Here is a 15632-nt window from a genome sequence, read left to right as displayed (position 1 = left end):
AGTCACGTGATCAGATTCTAGAATGGTTTAGAAGGTATCTTGAAGTTTAATGGCACATAGTCCAGTACAGCCTTGATTTCACTATTATCATTCACACATAAAAAATGAATTAAAAAACAAAGAAGTTGTTCACTTGATTCTCAATCAAGGCCAAGAACTAGGTCAGCATAAGTTACATTGTTCTGTGTTTATAACTTACAATCAGGTCAAAATAATTTTCCGGAAAATATAAAATGCCTAGTAAACAAAATTACATTACTTGGATATGTAATGAAATTAAAAATAAAAAGATTTTAAAACTTACAAACAATTAAATATACATAGCAAAAGAAACGAAAAGGAATAAGATATTTGGTGAGGTGGAAATTTTATTTGTTTATTTATTTTTTAATGCACAAATAAGTTTTAATGTTTTTCTTCTTGAAGTTGTCAGCAGATTTGAACCCTTTTTTTTAACAACCAATTTAAGATCATTGCCTTTTATCTTGGGAGGGTAAGTTACATGTTTACAGAAAATGTCCGTTTATATTCTTACAACTTTACACTTAATTGGCTCTATATAGCCTGAATTGTGCTGATATACCATCAAACCCAATGGCAAGAAGCAGTATTGTGCCTGTGTGAAAAAAAGCATTTGGCACCACCCACACCATTATAATATTTGCAGATAGAGAGTAAGAAATTCAAGAAAAACAAATGGTATTATTTCATTTGAGCTCTTTTGTCTTAATTTTTGCTTCCCTCAGAAAACAGCGCCCTGTGTAAATGCACTGCTCACATATAGCTTGTGCTGGTCCTGCCCAGTACATATGTAGAATCATACATTTAAGAACTTTGGCTTGGTGCAGGGATATGTCACTACCCCAGGTTTCAGTTATGACTTGTATTTATAATGTCAAGATTTTTTTAATCCCATTTTGTAATTTATTTATTTATTTTTATTACTTTATATTTTGTTTATTTGCTTTGAAATTATTGATTGGTTTATTTACTTATATAGGAAGTGTATTTGTCATTTGTATGCTCTTTTCTTTTCAGGTTGTAGAGAGATGAAAATGGGATATCGTAGGAAGCATACTACTTGCTGGCTTCTCCTTATTCTAATCATTAACCAGGTAGGATTTAATAAAAGATAGTGCATATATGGGTTATTTATCTAAATAAACCCCCTAAAAAATGGAATAAAATGATGATCATGCCATGATTTCTGGCATAAGTGACTTTTTAATATCTTAATACATGGAATGGAAAATTAATTAAATGCTTTTTCAATCATAAATAGGAATAATGCAATTCTACCAATATCTGACTTAATGTACAACATAGCTTACACTATTCCTAACAGAAACTTCAAACCTTGATAATATACTATTGGACTACTGACAGTGCCTGGTCAAAAGCACTTTACAAGTAACAGTGGCATAGTAACCATTATTATATCGGGTTATGTGCAAGTCCTGTGTAATACCATGAAGGCTGAAAACTTCTTGCCCAGGTTGCTGGAGCAGCAGAGACACTTTCATTATTGCTGATTAATATAACATACACAAATTTATGTCATCATTTCACAATTTTTCGAATAGCTTTCATAAAATTTTCAGAAGATAGGTTTTGTTGTATCTTTAACAGATGCTTTGTTGTATCTTTAACAGATGCTTTGTTGTATCGTTAACAGATGTTTTGTTGTATCTTTAACAGATGTTCTGTTGTATCTTTAACGGATGTTTTTGCCACATTCAAGACTTTAATTTTTACATAATTTGTTTGCTACTTGAGGAGAAAGTGCTGTCTCCAGAGATCTATTAGTTTTAGGTGGTTTGTAGATGTGTTCTGTGGTCTTTCAGATTTTGATCCACACCCACTAGGAAAACTCGGAGAAGTGAGATTAATTACTGCAGGGTATAATCAATAACTGAAAAGATTGTGCTGATGATTCCACTCGGAATCCAGTCAATTATCCCATTTAAAACTATTGTTTATAACTTTTATGAAACAATAATAAGGAAATGTTGCCTTTAATGAGCAAGTGTCCTTGGTTTTGGAAGTGTTTGCCATTAGGGAAGCTCACTGTATTGTATTTGTCACTAAATACATGTGAGACAGTCCATCCCACAGATGGGGTCACCATGGGGAGAATATTTTGTTGTTCATAGGTGGGGGAATGGGGCTTTGCATGGATGAAATAAGTGATATTTTATGAGGAATGTCAAGTGTTATCTAATTGGTATGAATATTTTGCCCTGATATGTCATTTAATTTAGTAGGAGTTTTTACATTTTAAGGAATTATGATGGCGAATAGCTATTTATTGATTAAATCATTTTGAAAAACTGTTCTTATCTTTTTCAGTCAAAATAAATGTTGCTACCGAAAGTATTATAGCATGTACAGTTTTCAGTGGCTATGATTCGGCTTGCAGTGAGCAAAGTGAAATAGAAAATGTGCACTATTGCATGACGTGAAGAAATACAAAAATCATTATGTGACATATTTTAAATACCATATTTACCTCGTCTGATAAATCATTGTTTTATATTATATTTATGTTAGGACTATGAATTTCCCATTTACACTGTACTGATGGACAATCATCAATCTGTTCAAGCAGGTGCTGTTAGTGACATCATTTGATTTGACATTATGTCATGTCAAAGACTAATCAGTTGTTGCCTCCTGCCTTGCAATTGTTCATATATAGTGTTGTCGGGTGAAGTATAGCTCAGAAGCCAAAGGACTGAGAAATTATACCCTGCCAGATAATACTGTATGAGAGCACATCTCAAGGGATAGGACAATAGTTGGTTCATATAAACCCAGTTGCAAGTAGAATAGATAACATATTTGTCATCATATATCATACTTGCATATCAGAGTCACATATTTAACTCTAGTTACTATTTATTGCGAACAGTACTGACTCTTTCCTGCTAGAGCATCTGGACCTAAAATGTTCACAATTGGATGCACATTTTATGAGATGAAATGCTTTATTCTCCTCATAGTGAGTTATCTCCCCATGGTAAGATGACAACCCTGCCACATACTGTAACTTTGGTGGTTAAATGCCATCTGAAAAAGATCTTTACTCTGTGATAACTTTATCACACTTAAACTTTAACACACTTAATTTAGATTGTATATAAATTGGTGTTTGTTCTCAACTGTCTTTTGTGTATAATCTGTTATAGTTTTTAAAACATGCCTGAGACAAAATTCATAGGATCCATTATATCCAGTGATGAAATACGAGGCCAGTGATGTTAGAAGGTAGCACGTGAACAGGTGTCATAATATGCCATGGATGTTATGATGTGATGCTTTTGCACCACATACTTAATCTGGAGGAAGTGTGGATGCATTCCCATCTTCTAGGGTGGTCTAGTCTCAACCTTCACCCCACCCCTGACCAGTTTCCTTATCCTTGTGTAAAAACATCACATACACTGTCAGGTTAGGAGATCATTGTACTGTGTGCAATGTTTATTTACTCACCTGCTATATTTTTTGAAGCAAACAATAAATTAGTATGACCAAAAGGGAATTTTCAAATGGAAATAAAAGAACATCTCAGGGATATCGACCAAACCAAGGACATACAAGTATCTAACACTTCAGCCTACCTGACCACAACATAGATTGTGTTCATTATAGAATAATAGAAAATTGTTTTTTCTCATCCAAACTTATCTAGTGGCAAGATTAAGTATAAAGACTGAGAATAGCTTTGAATGCACCAGTTACATAAACTTCATCTGATAAACATCACTGTTTAAATGTGACCCCAGGCATTTTAATTTGTTTTTTTTCACTGCATTTACAGTGGTTCCTTTACCCTCCATTTTATGTAATTTCATTGCAAGTACATGTATAGGGAACTCTAGTAGGATGCAGTCAAGCTTAAATGGCCTAGGTTAAAACATCATTACAGTTGCTATAAGATTCTGAAAGAGTAAAAGCTGTGAAGAGCTGTAAATTGGTAGATCTTCCATCATAGAACTTGTAGGTAATGAGTTGAAGAGGCTTTTTGGGTGGGTGCTCACCCTGTTTGGGTACAGGGACCAGCAAAAGGTACAAGCTGTGGTAGATTTAGGTGGATGAGTTATTTGGCTACTGGCACTTCAGGAATACCTTATGAAAATATGTCTGATATACGATGATGAGGGAGATCTTATAATCAAGTATGGGCATGATTTATGGAGATGTACTTAGGGAAAATCATGTCTCAGTCATACAAAAATTAGTAAATAGACTTGTAAGTACTCTAGTAATGACTAATACAGATGAATCATTATTCATAAGCAACAGTCCAGGATCTTGTTATAAATGAAGGAAAATAGTAGCACAGCAGGATGTGAGAGATCTGATTGCTAAGAGGTGGGGGTAGGCATACTTGTATGTTACGTTTTTAAGCTTCTTTTCTGTAAAACATATAGAATTTCTTCAGTTCTCTATTAATCTTTTGCCAGGAAGGTGCTGTTGAACCCTGTACATGCATACACATATTTAACTCATTAACCCCTGGCACTGTGTTTACATGGGAGTAGGTAGTAGCCTACTGCCTAGCTCTGTAGCGTCATGGTCGTGTATGATACACTAAAGTGGGTGGTATTATTGAAACGTAGACAGAGGTAGCTCAAGAATGATACCAAATAATCTGGACGTTTTAGTTGCACTTAAAATACAGAGGGAAAAAACTAAGATTTTGGACCCGTTTTTTAACCCAAAATTCTCTCATGGTTGGAATCCAAATTTGTGTCTGGATTTTAGACTTTTTGGACTCAGATCTAAGGCAGACCAGTCTGAACTGCTCAGATCTAAGGCAGACCAGTCTGAACTGCTCACACACAGGTCAGCCTTTGCAAAAAGTAGGATATGGTGGGCATTTGGTATAAAGAGTGGTCTCAATACAAAAATGATGAGTCTGTTAAGCCAAAAAAAACCACACAAAATCTCCAACTTTAACCCATCTGCTCATGCGCGAACAAAATAACCAATGGAAAATGATGTTTCTAACACCACTAGTCAATAGGCTAATGGAAGATCTCTTGGAAGTCAGTGTATTAGGATTTATTCAGAAATAGCCCCCAAAATGTATTTCCTACTTGCATTTCAGGCAAAAATGACAAAAACCTCCAGGGTGGTAATGAGTTAATAACTTTTGAATGACTTTATGTATTTCAGTCAAACTTAATGCGAGTTGTACGCTTTATAAAACCTGGCTAGGGTTCATTTTTCAACCCTTTTCTTTAAAATTCAACATGGGTTGAGGCCCTTCAATCATTTTGAAGTTTCTACTTACATTGTGAATTTTGTTTCCAATCCATAACTTTTGAAGAAATTCTGGTACAACTTTTGAAGAGCTTCATAGATTGAATCCAAGTTGGCATGGGGATTACTAGCAAGAAAACTTAGTTGGTGTTTAATTTCAGATTTTCCTTACTGCCAAAGTTTGATTTACCTCCCTCCTTTTTCTAGTTAGAAGTTTGCCATTGTATGATGAATTTCTCATCTGTTGAATACAAATGTTATAGATTGAAACTACATTGATATGGACAGTATTGTTAAACAGATCTTGGTCAATTAAAGTTCAGGTTTCATTTCTTTCCCATGAAAAGTATGTATGTTTCTGCTAATTCCTTGAAAAATATACAGTTACCCAGTAGATATTTAAAATTTTTTATATTTCTTTTAATTGTTAAGTAAGCCATATTTTCATAGCAGATCTTACAGTTTATATATTCTTGTATGTACTTAACAAATTACCAAACTCTTGAGGAATTTTTCTTGTTTCTAAAAAAATAAATAATGGTTTCTTTAGTTGCACACTATACCTTTCTAGCTGGGACAAAATTGTGATCTAGAAACATTTGTTTTCTACTATCATTTACTACCAGTATCATCTCTGTATTACTAAAAATTACTGATACCTACCTTATTTTAAAATTAAAAACCAACAAACTGTTCATGCCATCTAAAGACAAAGCAGCTACTGGGTATTTATGATTTTCAAAGGAAATGAAAAATTATTTGTTTCTTGTCTAATATTCAGCATTCCAAATAAATTGTCATCATTACATTTCTGATAAAAACTAAAGATGTTTGAATTCCAAGACATTGAACACCTTTATTGTTATATTCTGCCTGTCCAAGTGGCGATTTTATGATCATGCCTGTAATGACATATCAGCATCATTGTTAACCTTGAGCATGCCTAGGGGATATTCTCAGTGTGCACCCCTCACCCAAGTTAAAAAATTTCACTATTAGCTATGTGGCACTGCTGTACATAAAATGCCCCCATGATGGCTCAACAAGGTGCAACACCTGTGCATGGGTGTGTAATTTATGGAACTTTTTTAACACTATTTTTAATAGAGACTTTGTGATGTAATTACAGATTGTCCGTAGACTGCATGGTTGTCTTAGAATTTCCACCCAACAGGTGGGGCAAAGCTTGGGAGTGGAGTGTTTAGGCCTATTTATGTTGAAGAGGTATACTCATTAGCAGCCAGACAATTCAGTGATGTATTCATGCAACAGTAATATTGCCATATAAGTACATCAAGAATAACAGCAGAGAATCAGTTAAGAAAAGATATGTACTTTATAAAACTCATGAACTGGTTGTTTCCCACTTTATTCTTTACATGTATCAAAGTTAAGGCTGCAACATTTATCAAATTTGTAAATATGTACACAGTCTACATTTAATTGAATGGAATTGAAACTCAAATGTTTCCTCTTATTGGACTGTGTACCCTTTTTTCCAGATATTTTGTTTGGCATGAATTGTTTTCTCTCAGAATTGATAATGTGGCAAGGTGTGGGCAAGTTAGAGCACATGAAGACCCAATGGGACACTCACCTAACCTGCTGATCATGCACATTCGTTGTTTATACAGACAATTTTCCAGTTTGCTGTCTTTCGTCAAACAAGGTGTAAGACTTCACTGAAAGTTTATTTGTACATACAGAGAAGGAAGAAGGGATCTTTTTCCTGCTCATCTTCAGTGAACAATTCCTTCTATTCCGAGGATGAGTCTGGATCTCATCCTATATTGGGAAGACATTTCACTGTGAGGCAAGAATGTTTTGCAGCCTCTGTGGTTCAGAGATTACCGAGTTGGGGATCCTAAATGCTCATGATGCTTAGGGAGGAAAAAACACAAGAGTGATTCCGTTTCAGCATAGGGACTGTAGCGGCGCTACTGTTGGTGGTGTTGTGAGGTTGTACCTTCTTACAAGGTGTCTGCTAATTTGGATATCATTATCTAGAGGGCGATTGCCCTCTTTATTGTTGCCTGGATCAAGTAAATATTAAAAATAAAGTGTTAAACTTATAGATGGAATAAATAGAGATCTGAGCAGATATATATAACAGAATGACACGAGCCCCCATACATGACAACCAACAATTTAATCAATTACATAAACAACTGTGGTAGTACATTAAATTAGGAAGATAAACTTCTCTTTGAAATAAATCATTCAGCGAATTTGAAACACAAATAGACTTATAGAAATAACTGATCTATTTTAAATGGTAGAACTGGTTCATCATAGAATCGAATGATTAATCAAAGTCATTGCCTTGTACAACTTCATAACATGCTTATTCCCAGTTCACTCCAACATCACTATGGTTGTTCCTCTAGGTCCTTTTGCTTTGTCTCTTCTCCAACCTCTCTATTGTCCAACCTCTTTTGGCCTCAGACTTTTTGTGGGTAGGTGGATACGTAAATACGTAGATACATGGATAAGTAGGTGAATGGATATGTCAGTGGAGCTATTTCCCCATTCAAAATAAATAGAGAAGCAAACTAAATTTTCTGTCAGTTGCCCTACTGAGAACAGATCATTACTCCCCTCTCATTGTGTCAGATATCGTTATATCGAAATTCATACAGATACCAAAGGCTATCTGGTTAAGCTAAACATGGCAGACCATAAACAAATCTAGTTTCATAAGATTAATGTACTTACTAATGGCTATTTCATCACTGATTCCCATTAATATTACACGAGACATAACAGTTCCATTCTCATCTCAATTACACAAATGAATGAATGAAATTCATTATATGGCTTAACTATGTTTTTTTCAGCAAATGCACACATTTGAGTCTTTAGCATACATGAAATCATCTAAGATCGGAGAATTCATACGGATTCTCATAACTCATCAACTAAAGTAATGCGTGAAATTCTTAGATTTCTATAACTATCAAGATGACAAATACAAACAATTCGTCAAACTTATTTAAAGAAGATCATTGTACAAATTCAGATAGATGAACTCAAACACAGTTACATTCATATCAAGAGAATTGATTTTCAGATTAAACAAATAAATTCATGCAGATATAAGCAAATAAAGTCAAGCAAATCATTATATTGGTATCAACGAATAACATGAGATTGATGCAAATACCTTGTGCTTTCAAACCTTGTTTGCTTCAACCGCCGAATTGCATGTGTCGACTTTCCCGACATCCATTCCCTTGGATAAATGTTTTATGAGAGAATTTCTTCTAAATTCAATCTCGGCATCCCTTATATTTTCACTCTTGGAGGAAAAATGATTAGATTTTTTGATGGGAGTAATTTATACCGAAGAAATTTCATGTGGAAACCACGCCCCTTATTTAGTGTAACCAATCAGGACTAAATATATCTACCACCTTTTATATCTAGGCACCAAAATTGTGGTCAGCCTGACCTCTAGATTTCCAAATAACTTACTCTGAACAATTTCAACTTCTGACACTTCTTCTAAGTCAACCTTTTCCTAACAGTCTGTCTCGCTGTTAAAACAATGAAGGCTTAATTAAGAATCAGTTCCTATCTCGGCAAAGAATTATAAATCATTGCAGTATAGCGATTTAACAAGCAACTGTCCCCATCTATCTGAATAATTGTTCTCTTGTCCCAAGTTAATGTGTTCTTCATAGATCAACAGAAATTTGCATCCTTACAGGGACAAACCATCACCAAAATAAGGCCAGTGTTCTGATGAATGAGATTAGTGAATCATGCCTTCCTGAGAGAGAAGAGCAGCGATATTATCTGGATAAATTTGATGTCATCTTGTCTATCAGATCTTTGTCACCATCCAGTGGGATTTGATTATTAGTTAGGGGATATGGAATCTGACTGTGGACGGGGATTTGATAATTATTCTCCCACTGTGTGTTCCCTTTTAGTCCCTACAGAATATGTGGACCTCCTTTCCAGGAAGTGAGTCTTCCATTTCCCAATGACTCTGTGAGTGTCTGTCCCCTGGTTTCAAGGTATCAACAACAATATAAGTTCTTTGCATTGGTTATTTCACCATCAAAACCAGCCAGTAATCAAACATAATTTGCTCAGGCAAGTGGTCAATCACAATTCCAATGATGAGGTACACAGTCAAGCATCAGAGTAGCCATCCACCCATAAGCTCACCACACAAATAAAATGGAGAAATTGGAGAGGCAATAGCAAGGCAAAAAAATCTTTTGCCTTCTATATCCTAAATAGTACAGAATGGAAAGGGAGGTTGTTCATAGGGAGTGCATACTTCTTTATAATACTTGTAGTTGCTCAGTTGGTCCTTTTCACAGAGGCCTTGTCCAAAATCATGGAAGATTGGTGGGTCCTTTTTATAGTGAAGGAGAGTTTACATACATGCTTCACAGAAATTTCTGTTCTCTCATGGACACCCATTTTCTTCAGCCAACCATATGTATTACAGTTAAAGGAAGAAGGGCTTAGTAGAGAGGGTTCAAAGCATCTAGTCACCAGCATTCTACTCCATTTCTGGTCCCCACAAAGCGTTGGATGCTGCTCATTTTAATAGATCATTCTTTCATAAAACAGTTTGCTAGAGAAAATGTTTATATAGAGTTAGCAACTTCAGTTTGGAATGCTGTCATATTAGCAGACTGGTTTTCATCAGTCTTTATGTTGAATACTTCCATATCCCATTTTTTGCTCCACATATAAAAACATTTCCAGTTCTCAATTGGACAGAAGTATTTCAGTTGTGAACCACGCTGTTTGGTTTAGACTCAGCTGTAGCATATTTAATTAGCGTGTAAATACCACTACAAAGCCATGTGATTCTTGTAATAATAAAAGTGGAATTTTTTTAAAAGAAGGAATCACTTAACTAGTGGTATTAATTGATAATGTAATATGGTACTGCACTTCTACACAAGTAAAATCAGTCATCAGGTAAGTGAGCAATACAGATTTACAATTGTGAAGTCTGTCTGTCTGTCTTTCACTCTCTCAATGGGATAAACAGATTATTTGATCATTAGGTGCAAGAAGAAAATTATGACAGAATATGTCTTTGTCATGGTTATTCATCTTCTAACTTGTAAATTCTAATGCACACGTATGTAATTAAATTTAAACAGCGTATATTACAAACAACATACATTACTGGTGCATACTACTTTAGCACAATTACATCTATCTATGTTAATTTTTAATACTGATGATCATGTAATTGTTTAAAATACTCACTGGGGGATCCTATATTTGTTCACACACGATCTCTTCCCCAAAATGAAATATTTTTTGCACATTATTTTTCGTACTATTGGAGAACTATTTTCCATACAAAAAATATGATAAAGCGATTCGGATGACATAATCCATATGTATGTTGATTCAGAGTATAAGATAAGCTAAGATTTTCTGGTCAAAAAGTATCATCTTATAGGCCGGCAAATACGGTACTGCTCCATAACAACAGCTCAATGGCTGGACTACAGAGTGAGTAATTTTTCCACATTTTACACCTTTGCAGTCCATCAGCCACCCTCCTTACTTACAGATTCAGCTTAATTAATAATAAAAACATGTAAGGTATTACTGACATTAAAATGTAAATTTTGGGGAGAGTAAAGCTAATTTTAATTATGTAATACTTACCTGTCACTATTGGATGCCCACTATGCATCCTGCTCTGATATCCTTCATTAGTCAAATGCCCTTGCAATAGTGAGGATGTGCTACAGCACACGAGACATAAGTCCTACTGGGTTGATGTATGTGGTCTATGAAATCTCTAGAACAGGGTGTTGGTGTACCTAGCATGGTTTATTTCCATTTCAAATAGGTAAAGCTTAATAATAGTGTCAGGTAAGAATTTAATAATTAAAATTAGTTTTACTCCTCTCAAAAAACTACAATGATTTTTAACTTTGGAATCAAAGTCTGAATAAAGTTTACAACAAACTGAACACATTTTTTTTTCCTTCTGAAAATTAAGGGGAAAAAATGTCCTAACATTACTTAACACTTCAGAGTTGAAAATTTAGGTAACAAGGAAAAATTCTGCTTGTCCCAACCAAAAAAAGGAAATGATGACAAGTTCTCAGGAGTTTGGAATCAGAAAGTGTCCATCTATCATGAGTAGATCATACAAAGTAATATTTTGTTTACTTCAAACATCTTAGTGTTATTGATGCTTGTCATTGATCCTAGTCCTACAGTGGGTGTCAGTTCGTAGTAATCTGTGGTACAAGCCTCCATACACAATTGGGTTCAAAGTAGGAACCAGGAATTATTCAACCCCAAATTATGAAAACAGGGTTCCAGCTATTTACATCTGGTTTCTGATGCTTCTCTTGCATATCTTTGCATTTAAATTTCAGTGAATGTTTCAGTCATTCTTTGGAGAACTCAGTTACAAGCATTTGCAGAACTAACTTCTGTTCCTGCACAAATTCATGTTTTGTGGTATTCACTGAAAACCAACCAATACATTTTTCTTATTTTTTATGGGTGACAGACCACTTAATACCTTTTATTTATATCAGGAGTTTAGTCTTAAGTGGTCAGTAATACAGATAAAATATTGCTTGTATAAATTAGGTTTGCCATCGGGTTTTACTAGGGTTAAATAATAACATGACACAGTAATTCATGGTTTTACTCACATTTCCTTTGTAACATTATGCCTGCGTCATATATATGCCAAAATTTCCTTATCAAATCTGATCTGTTACTTGAAGGTATAAATGCCAGTGTTGAACTTAAGCACATTGAAGTTTGGTGAATGTTTGCTAAGGGTGTGTATAAATATTGCTGATAGCACGTGCATATATAAAGTAGGCCAAGGAGTGGTGTAGTTTGAATTCATTTTTTTGCAGCAATGTTCTTTGATAGCACTAGATGGGAACCTGTGTTTTGTGTGGGTTTATTGAATAAAATCTCTTAGGTTCTATAAAGACACAAAATTAAAATGAAAAAAGCATATATGTTTGTTTTAATATACAGTCTTGTTCAAAATCATTGATTGACTGGACTGCAGTATGTATTTCTTTTTAAAGATAGCATGAAAGATCCATGGACACAAGTTGTGCAATACAATCAGTCAGACAAAATATAAATTTAAACTGTAAACTTTTTTTAGCTGTACTGGTCATAAGCCAAAAGAACTTATACAGGATGGTCTTTTGTATGTCCATTGTTCAGTGTCCATCTGTCCATTAGCAGAACTTTGTTATCATCACTTCTCTTAAACTACCTGCAGGATTACCTTGAAACTTTACATGCATATTCATATATTATTCAGTTGGTCATAAATGAAAATGGTGCTATTTGGATACAAATTAAAATTTGATAACAAAATTGAAAATGTTGTTATCACTTCTGCTCCTGAATGGATGGTGATATCAACATGTGGTTTTCACTAAAAGATTTATTAAGGTGTCAAGTTGCTTCTAATTTAAAATGGTTCTGAACTGATGTCCAATATGGCCACCATGAGAGGTGTTTTGAAAATCTTGTTATCATTACATATCTTGAATGGATGGCCATGTCAGAATGAGGTTTTCACTATGATGCTAGTTGGCCCTAAATGAAAACTTTCCTGATCTTAAAAGTCCTGTCGTCACAACTTTACTTGGACTGAAAATGATGTTGAGTGAAGACTTGTTATCACTTGTCAACATGGCGTTTTTAGTAAAAGACTTCTCATGATGTGACTTCCTGGTAGTTGATCCCAGATTAAAAGTGGCGATGATCTGATGTCTCGTATGGCAGACATCTTGAAACTTAATATTGCTACTCCACCTAAATGAATGTAACATCAACATGGCGTTTTAGCAAAAAGACTTCATATTATGTATAATTTGTCCTAAATAAAAACTGTGCCAATCTGAAGTCCAGTATGGCTGCCATGGCAGCCATCTTGATACTCTTGTTATTGCTACTCATCTTGAATGGATGGTCATATCAACATGGGGTTTTGGAGAAAGACTTATGGTGTCTAGCTGGTCTTAAAAACAATGGTGTTGATCTGTCATCCAATATGGCCATCATGGCAGCTATCTTGTTACGACAACTCAAATTGGACAAAAAGCCCTGTTGAAATGGAGTCTTCACCAGAGAACATTTTATGATGTTATGTTGGTCTTAAAAAATGGTGCCATAATCTAATGTCCAGTATGGTTGTCACAGCAGCTGTCTTGAAATCTTGTTTTTGTATACCTCCTGAATGAAAAGTCATACCTTGAAAACATTGCTGTATATACTACTCTTCAAACTGTTGGCTTCATCAGCATGGGGTTTTCACCAATAGCTTTATGATACATAGTTGGTCCTAAATGAAAACGATGCCAGTCATACATCTGATATGGCTGCCATGACAACTGTCTTCAAAATCTTCTTGATACTACTTCCTCAAAAAATGATTGACCACTACAACATGGGGTTTTCACCAAAAAAGACTTCTGATATATCTACTTTGTCCTAAATAAAATTGGTGCCAACTTCAGATCCATTAAGTTCACCACAGCAACTGATTTGAAAATCTTGTTATAGCTGAAGAATATCAGAGACGGTTTCAACAACATTTTAACAGTTAAAAGGAAGAAATGATCATATCTTGAATTCCTGGAAATTTGTTATGCCCAGTTTTGAGGGACTTTTGTTGAAATCATATGATTTGAATGATGTTTAAAGCTTGCTCAGTCTTACGTAGAGAGAGAGAGAGACATTGTCTTTGTCACCTGAGATTTAGAGTGAATAACATGACATAAATAAAGTTTTCATTTAAAAGCTTACTAAAATCTGAACATCCATCACAGACATTATCTTAGTATGCCCTAAGAGAGATAATACTGTACTCTCGTTTTGTACAACCTTTGCTCAATTTGTAAAATTGTAGTCAAATTTTACTTTTTGAATCATAGAAGACTTCTGATAAATCCCAATTCCATCTTTTAAGATAATATGGGCCCTCAGTACTTGTCATGGGATAACTACTAAAAGTTACTACTTACAAAAATCTCATTGACTTCTGTTTGTAGTTTTTATATATCCATCTTAAGTAAAATGTATTTATATTTTTGCTTTGTTTGTCCATCCTTCTTTTAATGTTTATTGTCCTTCTCATATTTTTGTAACAGTTTGAGAGATTTTCATGAAACTTTGCCCAAGTATGTCATGACTTGATATAGCATCACATATTTAATTAGCATTTAAATACCACTACAAAGGCCTTAATATACCTTACCTCATGGTCAAACTCACAGCAGGGGAACATTTTATTGAGACTGCCTTGTTTATGTATCATAATTAGACAGTGTGTTGCACACTGTAGGCTTCCCCCACCTCCCTGTTAAATTCAAGTCAATTAAAAATTAACCCTGGCTTTTATCCTTGCCTAGAATATAAATTTTGAACAATGGAATATATTTTAATGAAGCTTGAACCTGTTAAATGTCATAGCTAGAAATTGCATCATATGCTGTCGTCATGTGTCATATCTCATGGTCAAGATTGTGTTAAGGAAAAATATAAATTAGTGAATTCTGTCTGTCTGTCTGTCTGTCTGTCTCTCTATATATAATATAATATAATATAATATAATAAAATATAATATAATAAAATATAATATAATATAATATAATATAATATAATATAATGTAATGTAATATAATATAATATAATATAATATAATATAATATAATATAATATAATATAATATAACTGTTGTATCAGTGAAGATATCTTAATGATATTTTGGTCTTTTTTTGTATATCTTGAGATAACAGTGTTTCACTTATTCAGTCATATCTATTGCCTCAAATTTGTGACCTCAGAGAGGATGGATGCAAGTCAGTAACCTCTTTCCTTAACCAGGCTGTCACATTTTAACACTACAGATATTTTGATGAACACAACAAATGAAACAGTGATTTTTACTATAAAAAAACTTTGTTCTTCACAGTGTACCTTCACCAAAATATACGGATGACCTACATACTTAGAATGTAAAAGCCTGCTGATTTTTTAGACAAGAGGTCTAGATCTATGTCATTGTGGCTGAAGAGAAAATATGGTTTTTGCTTAATAAATTTAGTTCTTGACCACATACCTTGACAAAAATGTTTGTAGGGCTCATACTTCATGTTAATAATAATAATAATAATAATAATAATAATGGCATTTGACTTTTTCTAATGAGTGCCAGCTATTGACATGTTTGATTATATTATATTGCCTTTCCAAAGACTGCTTGCACAAGGGGGAACAGCAGATCCTATTGATTTGGGGATCAAAAGTCAATAGTCAGGGTCACTATAAAGCTGAAAGAAAAATGTATTTGTTAGAAAATTATGTTCTTTACC

General features: G+C 34.1%; 2 protein-coding genes across 8 annotated transcripts in view; both read left to right on the top strand.

Moving 5' to 3' along the window:
• LOC149786436 (tyrosine-protein phosphatase 10D-like) overlaps nt 1-15632 on the top strand; it is a 405711-nt gene that overhangs the window by 198535 nt on the left and 191544 nt on the right. The gene's annotated exons all lie outside the window — the stretch shown is intronic.
• The window catches only part of LOC149786437 (fibronectin type III domain-containing protein 1-like), an 81384-nt gene that overhangs the window by 28360 nt on the left and 37392 nt on the right, over nt 1-15632 (top strand). For all 3 annotated transcript variants that reach the window (XM_089978208.1, XM_089978207.1, XM_089978206.1), the window contains exon 2: nt 1039-1115. In XM_089978208.1, coding sequence (XP_089834334.1) covers nt 1050-1115 — 66 coding nt within the window. In that variant the 5' untranslated portion in view covers nt 1039-1049. The remainder of the gene's footprint in view (nt 1-1038; nt 1116-15632) is intronic.

This window comes from Sinohyriopsis cumingii, chromosome 12, assembly GCF_028554795.1.
Source record: "Sinohyriopsis cumingii isolate HCF-2022 chromosome 12, ASM2855479v2, whole genome shotgun sequence".
NCBI classification, from domain to species: domain Eukaryota; kingdom Metazoa; phylum Mollusca; class Bivalvia; order Unionida; family Unionidae; genus Sinohyriopsis; species Sinohyriopsis cumingii.
Note: the sequence above shows the minus strand (reverse complement) of the source record. Positions and strands in the feature narration are given on the sequence as shown.